This window comes from Carassius gibelio, chromosome B25, assembly GCF_023724105.1.
Source record: "Carassius gibelio isolate Cgi1373 ecotype wild population from Czech Republic chromosome B25, carGib1.2-hapl.c, whole genome shotgun sequence".
NCBI lineage: Eukaryota > Metazoa > Chordata > Actinopteri > Cypriniformes > Cyprinidae > Carassius > Carassius gibelio.
Genome location: NC_068420.1, coordinates 12,103,275 through 12,117,173, shown reverse-complemented (window position 1 = coordinate 12,117,173; position 13,899 = coordinate 12,103,275). Strand labels below are relative to the sequence as shown.

The following is a 13,899-nucleotide window of genomic DNA, read 5'->3' as shown; positions in this document are numbered from 1 at the left end:
GAGCCCTGGGCCAACCCTGGCTGAAAACAGTGTCGTACCATACCATCATAGAGAGAGGCTTGCCATTGAAAAGTGTCAGTGAACAAGCGTCAGTGCTATGAACAAAATAATGAAAGTGTGGAAGAGCGCCTCCTGCAGGAGCATCTCAATCATAACAAGTACAATTGTGGGGGAATTTAATTAAGTACATGAAATGTAAATGAATTTTTAGTTTACTTAGCATTCTTTTTTTTTTTAAATACATTTTACTATTTTTATTTTTCACTAGGATATATATATACCATTATAATGTGCTACCACCACATAATTTTACAATAATATGGTTTATATTATACTACACAATGAACCGGTTTAGTTTATACATGCTTATCTAGGCACAGATAAACATGACCACGTTGAGTAGGGGTGTCTGGAAAAACAAATGCTTTAAAACTAAGGTTGATGAGGCACAATTGCATATTTAGCCAGTATATATATATATATATAAGCAGATCCCTGACATCCATATTTTTCCACGCTGTCATTTCTCAAGTGTCTGTAACAATCTCAACAGATATATGAGTAACCAGTATAATTCCATGATCCTATTTATCACATTTCTGCTGTCACCCGTAGGCTCCTCCAGGGATTTCGATCATCTCCTTGTCCTGTCATGACTCTTCATGTGTGGGGCCTGTGCTATAGTTTCACTAAACAGAAGCAACGCTTTGCATCTGGGTTTCATCACCCCGGGGAGCTACAAATCAACAATCATCTCTCACACAGTTAGTGCTCACGGGGAACACAAGTGGTAGGGAGGCAAGAGTGTATGTAAGTGTGCTTCGTGTTTGGCAAGGGAAAGCACCATGTAAATAAATTCCTGCACGAGGGGCTGACATTGAAGGAAAGAATTCCCTCCTGGAAAACTCCACCCTAGTGTGGCGTGAGGTGAGGGGAGGTGAAACAGACGAGCCCCTCGTGTGACTGCCGACAGTTACGATGGGAGGAAATGACGGTATAGTCTTAAGTTCGCTGCCATTAGAGACAATAGAACCTAGCTTCCTTGAATTGTGCCCAGTTTCCACAGCTTAGTGTAAGACAACACACGGAGGGATAACTTTTCCTTAAAAGTGCCGGCCTGGATTGGAATTTTCAGTGGTGTGAAACGGTCAAGACATTAACACGAGCGTAACACCTGTCCCTTGAGATCCCAAACTTGTACGTCATAATAACAATAAACATTTGGATACATAGTTGAAGCACTTCACATGGCGGGGGGGGAAACATATTATGCATTTATTGGAATTACAAAGAAAGCTAAAGTGCAATTTTAAACATGGGAGTAAAAAATGAGAGTAAAATAGATTTTACAGTAGCCGAAGAACAAAAGCCATCATTGCTTCTGTTTATTAATACTAAATCGTTAATAATAAAGAATCACATTGACAACACTTACTCAGCCGCTGCTCAACCATATTGCTTATTATTTCCCAAAAATGGGACCTTGGAAAAACATAAAGATTAGTCATACAAATACATTAAATTCTGAATAAAATTAAGGCAGTATATATTTAGTGTACTGCATTGCGGTGCTCTAAACACTTTTCCAAATATCAATCCTAGATGTTCCTTCAGGAGGCCGTGATCTTCTTCTTGCACTCCACGGAGCACAGCAGCATGCCCTGCATGGCCATGAAGCGCTGGCCCATAAGGCACTTGGAGCAGCAGGAGCACTGGAAGCACTGGGGTTCGGCGTGCCAGTGGTGCTCTCCGTACGACACACGCTGAGCTTCGGGCTCGATGGGGTTCTGACAGGCCACACAACACTGTGAACCAGAGGGAAACAGATACATTCACAGGAAGTAGTAGAACAATATCTGAAAGAAGTATTTGAAATATCTGCTCTATCTGAACTTTCCTTCCTAAGCCGATGAGTCATAAGAGCTGTGTGTCATAGTTCAGACAGGCGCTGAGAGAGATCGGTGGTGTCTGATATCACACGACTCCATTAAGAGCGCTTCCACCCTCCCTGTGCTCTGATTATCATGTCACTGGCACTTCCTAAATCTCCTTCACCTGCTCCTGAAGTAATATGGCTGACGAACACATGCCGAGCCCGTTAGTTTTAACAGCCCAGGCTTAGCAGGAATTCACTTCCATTTAGCTGTGACATGAATGATACTTGGACGACGTGAGGGGTTGTAAAACTAGCTGCTAAAAGGTTCACTTGTTTGTGTCCACGGACCGTATACATGGATATGAAATATGTCACATTGCATGGCCTCTTGTTGCAGATTCTGATAGAGTAATCCTAAAATGCATGAATGCGCATGGGAGTTAAAAGAAAAATACAATATTTGCATTTAAAATGTGTGAGTACAGCAGGATGAGAATCTAACTGTGCATACATATAAAAAATGATGGTTACAATATTAGTTACCTATTAATCTCTATGAGGAATATTATAGAGATTAATTTTTCTTTTGAATTTTTTAATAAATATTCAAAAGAAGAAAAAAAAGATACTCTTGCAAACAAGACAAAAACGTGTTTTTCAATTGTTCTAAGACTATATCTTGTGACTACTTTGCATTATTGTAACTTTACCTCCTGTATACGACTTCAAAACTGAATATTTCACATTTATTGCTCATATCTATAATTGTATTTTTCACAAAATGACTTCATATCCCTTAATACTCGTAATTATTTTTATCATAATGCAATTTTTACACTCGGACTACTTTTCTTGTATTTAAGATATTCCATGTTATTACAGATCAAATTTTTTATACTATTATTTCTCACAATGTGGCTTTACAAAAAAGAGTTTTTAAAAATAAGAAGCTAAAAAAAACCTTAGTCATCTTTGTGTAGAGCAGAGAGACAGAGAAGGAGAGAAATGAAGGAATGTGTCCTCTTTACCACAGCGTGGTTCTTCATGTAGCAGGGTTTGCAAACAGGCTTCTCATCCTCCATGACGTAGGTCTCTCCAGCCAGCACACAGTCGCAGTCAAAACAGCAGAAGTGCTTCAGGTGCCAGTTGTGGCCCTCAGCCTGGGTGTACTCATTACTGAAGATGAGCTGGAGACCACACACACACACACACACACACACACACACACTTCCCCCTCAGTACTGTGCTTTCTTTAAACCATATGGCATGTTAAACAACATCTGACAAAATTGCCATCATTATTTTACTAAGATTGTTTGAGATTTTAACAGGAAACATATGGTAAGGTCTAAACATCTGAGATGACACTGAAATTCATTTAAACCTGGAAATAATTCAAGTTTTAAGGTTTTCAAACAAGTAGAGATTTCTAGGTCACTTATCAAATGTAAGCAAATTCATAACATTGACTTTGTCTCCACTCACCTCATCACAACCTGCACATCGAGGCTTTTCACTGTCCCCGTAATGACGGCCACAGTACAGCTGACCCTTCTTCCAGAAATAGATCATGTCCACCAGGAGCTCGGTGCAGTTACAGCACACAAAGCATGCCGGGTGCCAGAGTTTATCATAGCCTGCCCGCTCTGCATACACCGCCGGCTCACCTTTCTTCATGGGCAGCTGGCAGTGGTGACATGACTGTGGGCAGAGATCCGGAGATGAGTTCAGCTTGGCAGAAACATCAGTGGAGAATGAAAGGGGTTGATTTTAATGAACAAAACCAGAGACCTTTTACATGAATAATTCATCAGTCGCAAAAATGAAAAGGAACTCATGTAAATTGAAAAGAAAAAAAAACCCTGCAAAGTTTAGGGAATACACCCAAGATTCAAATTTCTTCATATCAACTATTATTAAAATATGAATACATATCTCATAATTATGACATCTTGTATTTACGACTTTATATATTCACCACTGTAATCACCACTTTATTTCTCGTATTTCTAACTCAATTTCTCACAGTATTACTTTATATTTCCTAATTATGTTTCAAGTATTTATGACTTAGCATCTCATGTTCACCATGAGATTTCAGATGCTTACAATAGATTTAGAAAAAAAATCCGCCCGAGCTTGAAAATAACCACAGGGACTAAGTGTGGTAATTTATGAAGTTCTCTGGAAGAACATAACGTTCGTTCCTTGGCTGAATCTGAACTGCGTTATGTTAATCAAGTGAATCCGGAGATAAGCGCTGGAGAAGGATTTCGACTCCCGTAGCGCACATGTGGTTGAAATACTTCTGCTCAACAGCTCCAAAGGGGAGTTTTCATTAATAGATGGTGACATTTAAATGCCTAGAAATTAGACAGAGTCATTTAGATGCAAGGGGATAATGAGGACAGAAAGGTTACAAAAGCTATTTGTATGTAATAAAAAGTGTATCCATGACAATCAACAATCACAAACAGAGTTGCGTTTGGCAAAACAGGTAGGAATGGCATACTTACATAATTACCCACAGGTCCAGCGGGTGACATCCCAGCAGCTCCTGGGGTGCCAACTTTTCCCATTGTAGCAATAGCATCACTTTTGTTTCCCGGAGTCCCTGTTGCTCCAGCGCCAGGTTTCCCTCCTGCCCCGAGGCCTTGAGGACCCTTTTCCCCGGCCATACCGTCCTGTTGTCCCATCTCTTCGGGCAGGGCGATGTCGCCTACACCCAATGCCTCGTCCTTGTACTTGCGGACATACTGCTGCATTTGCTTAACCTCGCCGGGCGAAAGTTCATGGCAGCGCTCGGGGTCTTGGTCGTGGTCGGGAAGCTGTTTGGCCATCTGTTTCTTACGGTAATCTGCTCCCGCCGTACCAGCGATGGGCCGCTGCTCCGGAGGCAGAAGCTCCATGTATCGCAGAGCCTGAGAGGACAGAAGTGATGTGTTTTTGGTTAATATGAAATTAGATGTGGAATCTGTTTAACTTTTGTAATGTATATGATTTTTGAGTGAAACAGAATATTAAAAAATAAATGACATGTGGGAGTGACAGGACATTTAGTAAATGACTTTACTGTGCTTGTAAGATGTGCTCTTAAATTGCATGGACAGAATAAGTGGCTCGTGCTGTATCATTTCATATTAAAGCAAGAATGCAACAAGAGCATACGTTTAGTGGCAGCTCTTAAAGTAATAGCAGCCAAATAACCCGGCTGTTGTAATGTCTGTTAATCAAAGAAAAACTTTTTTTATAACTTTTGTTGCGTTCATATCCAATTACATATATATTAATCTATATTTAATTAAAAATGTAGTGCTTGATAACGTTATTACATTTTTTTTTATATTCCTTTATATTGTATCCTTGAAGGATACAGATAATTATGACATTTATTATAAAGGTTTTATATGAAGTTGTTATAAATGTTAAGTCTAGTAAATGTTAATATTTATAGCTCTCATGTATACTGTAATGTTAAATGGTTATAGTCAATGGTTAAATATTAGGGGGAAAATTAATTTTCAGTAGGATTGGTATCAGTGATACTTGCCTTCAGTCATAAAAAAGATGCCATTAAACAAATATTAAAAATATACTGTGTATTGTTTCTACATGAATTTGGAGACTGAATGTGAAATTATTGCAATATAAAGTATATTCAAAAACTTTAATGCTAGCTAGGATTATTCAGGATTAAATAAAATGTATTTTATTTTAAATGTATTTTATTTTAAAGTTATTTTTTTTAAATGATTGACAGCACTAATACATATATATTATATTAGCAAAAAATATTTATTTAAAAGTTTGATAATAATAATAATAATAAATAATCATTAGATTTTTGTATGTATAGTTTGCAATATAATTTTTATTACAAATAAAAAAAAATTAGCAGGCCTACATTTACAAAAAATAAAAATTCAAAGAACTTATATATATTTTTTTCAAAGTAGTTTTTAATAATTCAATAACTCTTAACATAATTGCTAAAGGTTCTAGTTTTTTCCTCATTTTAATTATCCGCTAAATTAATAACTGCTCATTTATTTCTAATATTTAGCTATTTGATTATTTCTTTAAAAAGAGGAGTCTCAAAAAATGAAGCGGAGAACAGCGACCTCTAGTGGATCCAAGTATCACAGTACAATTCAAAACTTGGCCCTCAAGCATAGATTCCAAAAAAATTATAGAATAAAATAAAAATGTATAATATAATATACCAAGCTTTGGTTGATCCCAGGTGGAGCCCATTCATAGGTAACGGACTTAACCACATCCGTTTTGGCAGGCACTGGGGTAGGGGATGGAAACACTGTAGCGGCAGCAACAGGGCCTTTAGTCAGGGTGACAGCAGACGGAAGTGCCCTGTGGCCTGGCCCTGATGCAGCAGTGCGGCCTGTTCCTGGGGCAGCAGTAGAGACCGCTGCAGGGGAAGCAGGGGAGTGAACTGACGCAGCAGGTGGGGAATAAGCAGGCTCAGCGCTGGGAGCAGAGATCTGGCTGGAGCCAGGGATAAAGCTGGAAGCAGGAACAGGAGTAGCAGTGCTGACGGTGGCGGACGGGATGCATATGGTGACTTGGTTGCCTCTATAAGATGGGATGCCATCTCTCTTCAGCTTGGCTATAAGGCCTGTGTACTTGGTGTCCTCAAAAAGCTTCCCCACCTTCTTATTCTCCTCAGTCTGGAGCTGCACGTCGTGGTCCTCAACGCCACACTTGCAGTTTCTACAAATCTTTCTGTTAAAAGGGAAGACAGAATTTTTAAATTTTGGGTGAATACCTGTGAAAACACTTTAAACCATACACTACCATTCAAAAAAATTCTATTCATTTAGATTTTTTTTTTTAATTATTCAGCAAAGACTTAGTAACACTAAATATATTTATATTGTTACAAAGGATTTCTATTTCAAATAAATACTGTTCTTTTGAACTTTATACTCATCAACCAATCCTAAAAATGACAATTTGTGCAAAAGTACTGTATTAAGCAGCAGCAGCGTTCTCAACATATGAAATAATATCTCAAAATATTACTGTTTTTACTGTATTTCTAATTAAATAAATGCAGCATAAGAATCCCAACATTTTGAACTGTAGTGTGTGAAGAAGCAAACCAAACAATAGCATAAAAAAAGCTTGTTTTAACATATTTATTGCATTTTAAATGCTTTAAAGTGATTGACAGAGAATAAGAGGAGCATATTTTTATTGTAAGTTGATCTGTCTCTCTAAGTTATGTCTGTTTTGTTTAGGTAAGAGTCTGACAACATTAGTTTGGATTGCTGTGGACAGATACTCTGTAATTACTTGGAAAAAGAACAGCATTGGCTACATACAGTACTAAATCACTTTTGGCGTGATTTTTTGGAGCATTTCTAATTAAAATCATACCAAACAAACCATATTGTGGTGCACTGAGAGCTGTAAAAACTCAGAGACAAAGAGGACTTTCTGTACAGCAGGATAAAGTATGTTGTTTATCTCCAAGTTGACTTCACATGGGGACGTTGCATGAAAAGCTCAAAAATAAATAAAAGGCAGAGTTTGTAGACAAATGAAATGGAAAAATGTATGTTTTCTGGTTAAGTGGTTGCTGTCACTGTCGACGCAGGCTCCGTAAGAGAACAGAAAATGCTCATGGAAACTAAATGATGACTTTTTGGTACAAGAAACCTTGACCAACATTATAAGCGAAAAAACTAAAATGCTATAAAAGTAGAATGTGGCCTCTTTGAAGACACTTTGGGCTGTTTAACATATCAATGAGAGCCAAGGAGTAAGAAAGATGGCGTTTGGGAAATGCTCCGACATAAATCGTAGCCACAAATCCAAAGAGGCTTTATCTCCACACAAAAGAAATGTTTCAGCATGTCAGTGATCCAAAGCATGGATGGTTTTATCCAAAGCCATTTACAAAACAATGACCCTGAATTAAAGATGAGGCACAGGAAGTGAATCTAAGCCAGTTTGAGGCACTTCACAACCTGGAAACCTATGGGAAAAAAACTTGAAAAGTCTTTGTGATTTTTTAAAAACTCTTAATTCAGACTTTTTTCATCACAATTGCAAGATTCAACCTCACAGTTCAGTTTTCCCCCACAATTCTGCATTAATATCACACAATTTTGACCTTTTTTCTCTGAATTCTTAGTTTTCATCTCATGGACTCATGGACATGGACATGGATTCAGGTCATTTTGTCTTTTTATTTCAGAATTCTGACTTTCATCACAACTATAAGTTCATATCTTACAAATACTGTCTTTTATCCTGCACGTTTATGCCACACTTATATACATTTATGGAGGAAATAAGCTTCTATAATAAACCCTACCAAGACCTGACTAATTCTGTTCAGCACCGGATGGCTAGTGGCCCTTCCCTGCTGCATAGAAACAATCATAAAGATGAAGTCTCAGGCTCTGCAACCAATGACCTGGATCCACATTGATGTCTTTTCATTCAGAGAATTCCTGAAACCCCATGAGAGTGTTTGGGAATGGCACGCACCAGCGCTGCAGTGAGAGAGCTCTGGCACAGGAATCTTGGCACCTGTGGCTCTCACTTCAGGAAAACCAGCAGAGTACAGCTAACGGCCAGAGCTCTTTTTGCCAGAAAGATACGGTACTGGATTTTGGTGCATTTGTCAAGATGATGATGGATAAAACAGAGAAGTCCAATCAATGATGAGCTACTATGATTAGACATTTTTCACAATAAAAACCACATGCATGAACAATAACATGGCACAAATAATGTAGGAAGGAAGCAAGCACAAACCGCCAGAAGTGAAGCTCAAAGCCTTCACATTTGTCCTTGCATTTCAGACAGGCAGCTCCAGCTCCAATTTCATGGCCCAGGGTTATCTGACAAAACAACAGGAGACATGAGCAAATCCTGTTTCCCCAGTCACAAACACAAGTCTGGGTCAACTCATCAGAAAGCACATATGCATTTATTTGATTTGAATTAAATAGTGAGCCCACCGGCCCTTTCCTACCAATTTCAAAAAGAACAAATTTCATTTTATTTTCAAAAAATAGCAAGAGAAAAAAGGTGCTTAGCTTTTGGAAGATGCTGATTCTCAACTTTGCATGTTTAATAAGACTTTTTAATTTTATTTAGCATTTATCAAAAAAAGGTGTTCTTTTAAAAATGTTCTATGCATCAAAAAACTGAAAGAAAAAAAAAGAATCATGGTTCCACGTTTTAAGCATTACAACATCAATCTGCATGATTTCTGAAGAGACACCGACTGTATAATGATGCTGAAAATGTAGCTTTGCCATCACTGAAATATGACTTTATTTATTTGTAATAATATTTCACAATATTACCATCTTACTGTATTTTTTTTTGTTCTGTCTTGTTGAGCACATAAGACTTCAAAACATTTCATTTTCTAGTAATACATATTTAATAAAATACCAAGTCTAAACAAACAAAGAAATAAATATGCCAAAATGGGTTAAAGAGTTGGAAATTTTGCATGCATTAAAGTCTGGGACAAACATGTTTTATTTCTTTTTATTATTATTATCTATTTATTCTCTAACATGTCTGCTAGATCTCACAAGGGATTTGCATTTCCAGTTCACAACTTAAAAAGACAATTGTGCTTCTAATAATTTCTAAAACAAAAAACCAACGACAGCAATATATAGCATGTTCATGAAAAATAATCTCTAACCTCTTGTAACCTCACTAGATTTTCTAATATTTCTTTTATAAAAACACTAAAGCTCCTCAGCTGGAAGACCACCTCATAAGGTCAAGTGTTTGTTAAGATGGAGAACCCCTGGAGGGCTTGGCACATCTCCTCTTTTAAAGAAGAACTTTTTTCTGATTAAAAATCTAGTTCTAAGTTACTGTTTAACAGCAAGACAATGAGGCCCACTGTGGCATTTTGGTCCATCAACCTCTTCTTAATATTTATACTGTACCTACACTAGCTTCAGAGAACAGAGTGCAAATCTGATTTTAAAAACATATGCTTGACAGAGAAAATTACACGGCATTCACAAATATAAGAAAAAAAAAAAGAAATGTATATATATATATATATATATATATATATATACATATATATATATATATATATATATATATACATATATATATATATATATATATATACATATATATATATATATATATATATATATATATATATATAATTTTTTTATATATATTATTGAATATGTAAGTTGCTTTCAAAATTACGGATATTTGTTTGAAAGACTGTTGGAAACGAATGATGACTGCAACTTTCCGGCTTCAAAAAAGATGCAAAATTGCTGTAAAATAGCATTAATGTAATATTTAAGTCGTTTGCCATACAACAGGTTTGTGAGAGAAATAGGTTGAACTCATGTTATTAATTCATCGAAACTGTAATGTGAAGCTAACTGTTATGACTAGATCATAATAGACTGTGTCCAGGAGCTGAACTTGAGAACTGCATCAGATTTTTAAACAAATCACTCAGATTGGTTTGTGAATTGGATTCAAATAAATCTGATTGTGAAGATTTTAAGTAAAAGATGATTTAAATTTCACAATGTCCATTTATCACAGTGCAAAAGTCATATTGACTACAACTCACATGGTACATAAAAGTAGATCCTTTTTTAATGCTTGACATCTTCAGTCATCATTCATTGTCTTTGAAGAGCTTTCTTCAAAATATATTTTGTGTTTCACAGAAGAATAACATCATACAGATTTGGAGCGACATGAGGGTGCGCAAATGATAACTTTTTAATTTAGGGCTGAACTAAAACTTTAAGCTGTAGAGAAACTTCACATCTTTTCACCACCTCACGCAAAAACCCACTTCATTCTACTGTATTTTACCACCACTAAACTTCAACCATTACAAATTGGCTTGTGGTTGAATTGTAAGAAACCCAGTTGCTGCAGTGACAACCATATAAGAGAAGTGAATCAATCTATGGAATTAAACATATTCACAACAACTTCCAGCTTGTTTACAGTTTGTAAAAGAAAAATATATATGTTCTGTTAACTAAAACATTTTCATTCAATTCATATTTCTACCAAATAAAGAGAAACCAGGATCTTCCTTTCATGTTTTACTTACTATTAATAAAAACTTCTTATTCCTCACTAAATGTATAAGTTTTTTAATCAATCGAATGTGAGAGTTGTAATGCCAAATGTAGAACAATGGCAGTGTCTTCACCTTTAAGGGCGTTGCCGAATGTTTCTGTAACTAACCTTTTGGATGACCAGTTCAATAAGCCTACCTTTTTAACTTCTTTTTCGATCTCCATTCTTGTCGAGTTTGTTTAGGTGCGATACCCAGCGCTGACTCTATTTCCACCGGGGACTTTCCCTGACGGGTCACTTCTGTTGAAAGGGACAGACTCAGACTCCCAGCTCTGTCCCTCAGCCTCACACTCACTCAGACACTCACGCTGAACGACTTCCGCTCGTTGCCAATGTTCAGCCAATAGGAGCAGAGATGTAGATGTGAACTACCAATCAGAGTCTTGTATGAGAAGTCTCCGTTACGAAGCGAAACGCTCGCGGACAGATGGGAGAGCTGGAGGAGGCGAGACATGACTACAGTAGAAGAATAGTAGAGTTCTTTGACTACTGTAACGTGGATTGAAATGCTGGTTAATGACACGTTTTATAATTATTTTATGTATGTATTATTAATATGAGAAAATTATTAAATTATTATTAATTACAATACTTTATACTTAGTGTGTGTGTGTGTGTGTGTGTGTGTGTGTGTGTGTGTGTGTGTGTGTGTGTGTGTGGGTGTGTGTGTGTGTGTGAAGAGTTCAGTTGCAATAGCCTCTGAGTGCGATCTGAAATTGTCTTCTAAAATGAAAATTTTTGTCTGGCTCCTATATTTGAGTTAAGTTTTTCACTTTAATTGCATAGAAAATCACCTATACATTTCCATTAGAGTAAAATTACTGAACCCATATATTTGAAATAATTATTACACGTTTAAAAAAAATAAACATTTAAATCCATGTTATAGTGAATTATAATACTACTTTACTAACCACCTCTCATAAAAAAAAAATGTGGGGAAAAAAACTTTAAATTATTTAATATTTTAATTTAAATACTTAATATTATTATCTTATTGTAAAACTTTCATTTGAAATATTTCATTTTACATCATAACATTTCTTTGTTCATAATTGTGTGTTTAAAAATTGTTCAAAGAGACAGTGTTAAGTATTTTAAGTATTTTAATTAAGCTTCAATCTTCTTTGTATTTTTCCCTCAAATTATCAGGTCATTAATATAATTTGTACGTTTTATTAAAAATAATAATAATAATAATAATAATAATACATTTGTGGGGCATCAGAAATGTTATTAATTTGTTTAACATGCTTTTTCTTGTTAATACAAAAATACCCATCCTAACAGGTCAGAGAAGGGCGGAGGGCAGGAAACAGCAGTACTCTGAGAGAAACTGATGAGCTGGCTTCATACAGGAAGCTTTGGTTTATTCAGTGTTTGTGTGCTTTTGGAAAGGGTGTGGTGATATAAGACTTTAAATTCTGAAATACTAGATTCAGCTTTTCTAACTCTCTTTTAGACTATTTTTTTAAGATTTGTGCAGACTTGTCTTCACTAAGCCAGCTTGAAGTCAATTTGTTGAGTTGACGTACTGTAGACATGGAGCGCATGAACACAGCTTCATTGTCATGACTAACTACACTGTCACCAGCTATAATGACACTGTTGTCTGAATATAATCAGCAGCTGGGTGTGTTTCCTGTATTTTCTTGTATGTAATTACTGTTCACTCATTCCATCACTAAAACACAGTCACTTCTTTATTTAGCTCTGTTTCATTACAAAAGTGTCTTTCAGTGCATTACTAGTTATTATTACTAGGATAATGGAGGCGTAGGTTTGAACCTACAGCTTTAGTTCAACCACTAAGCAACAGACATCCTACTTTTTCCCCAAAAATTCCATGGACTAAATTGCATCACAATCCCTAAAAATGAAAATGAAAAACAGCTGCATTGTTCTCATCCCTCAGACTCAATGGCAGTTTTACACAAGGTTGTGAGAACCAAAGCAGCAGGCCTCTCTGAGCTGATTTACTGTCATTTCAACACAAGGTCGAAACTATACTTGGTATGAGCATTTCCTGCTATTCTATTGCACACAGCAAGATCTTGTTTTGCAGAGATATCAGTGCATAAACTAGATAAATGTTTATTTTCATGGTTTTCTTATAACCATTCTAACAGTTTATTCAAACATATGGGATCTTGACTAACAGTAGCATGACTAGCTGTGGCTAAAATAGCAATGTGGTGTGAAAAGATGAGATTGGTTACATGCGTGGGTAGGCTACATGACGTTTAATCACGATTTGGGTGTGACTTTGCTGTCAGATTATGACTTATTTTGAGGTTTTGTAGATGAGAAAACTGCAGAAAAAGTATTGACCTGTATAATAATATCTGATAACAAATGCATCAATGTCATTAACACTGTTCTGTGCATCAGTAGATAGATAGATAGATAGATAGATAGATAGATAGATAGATAGATAGATAGATATAGATAGGAAGTACAAGGGTTTTATGAGTTCAATGAAAAGCTAATAATTAAGTAAATCATATAAATGTTCAATTAAAACAATTTTTAAATCAACCAAAATAAAACACATAGTGTAAAAAAATTACACAACATTTCAAACATTTTATTTGTTTACCTGCATAACCAACATCAGAGAACCATGAACAAGCAAATGCATTATTTCATAATTAAAATATTTAAATTTGTGCATTTTAATGTGTTTGAAAGACAGATGCATTCCAAAGTAATGCATGGTCAAATAAATGATTGAGTGTTAATTCACATGAAAATTAATGTGTTCATAATTGATGCAATGTTTAAACACTTCTTAAAACTCAAAATTATTATTTATTTTTTAAATCCAGTGGTTAAAGGTTGTGTAGCACTAATGGTATAACTATGTAGCACTAATGGTATAACAC

The 13,899-nt window shown here is 35.9% G+C and overlaps 1 protein-coding gene across 1 annotated transcript; it reads right to left on the bottom strand.

The window, feature by feature from the left end:
* Positions 1-1,263: 1,263 nt before the first annotated feature.
* LOC128014252 (testin-like) lies at positions 1,264-11,319 on the bottom strand. Its single transcript, XM_052597655.1, has 7 exons — positions 11,152-11,319; positions 8,663-8,748; positions 6,100-6,616; positions 4,393-4,797; positions 3,362-3,577; positions 2,905-3,063; positions 1,264-1,805 (listed from the first exon to the last, which is right to left on the bottom strand). The coding sequence occupies exons 1-7, from the start codon at positions 11,176-11,178 to the stop codon at positions 1,611-1,613; spliced, it is 1,605 nt and encodes a 534-aa protein (XP_052453615.1). The 5' UTR covers positions 11,179-11,319; the 3' UTR covers positions 1,264-1,610.
* Positions 11,320-13,899: the final 2,580 nt, after the last annotated feature.

Coding starts and splice junctions, on each gene's coding strand:
- LOC128014252 (XM_052597655.1), bottom strand. CDS start 11,178: ATGGAGATCGAAAAAGAAGTTAAAAAG. Junction 3,578..4,392: donor CTGGACCTGTGGGTAATTAT/GTAAGTATGCCA, acceptor CTCTGCCCACAG/TCATGTCACCACTGCCAGCT. Junction 3,064..3,361: donor GATGTGCAGGTTGTGATGAG/GTGAGTGGAGAC, acceptor TGTGGTCTCCAG/CTCATCTTCAGTAATGAGTA.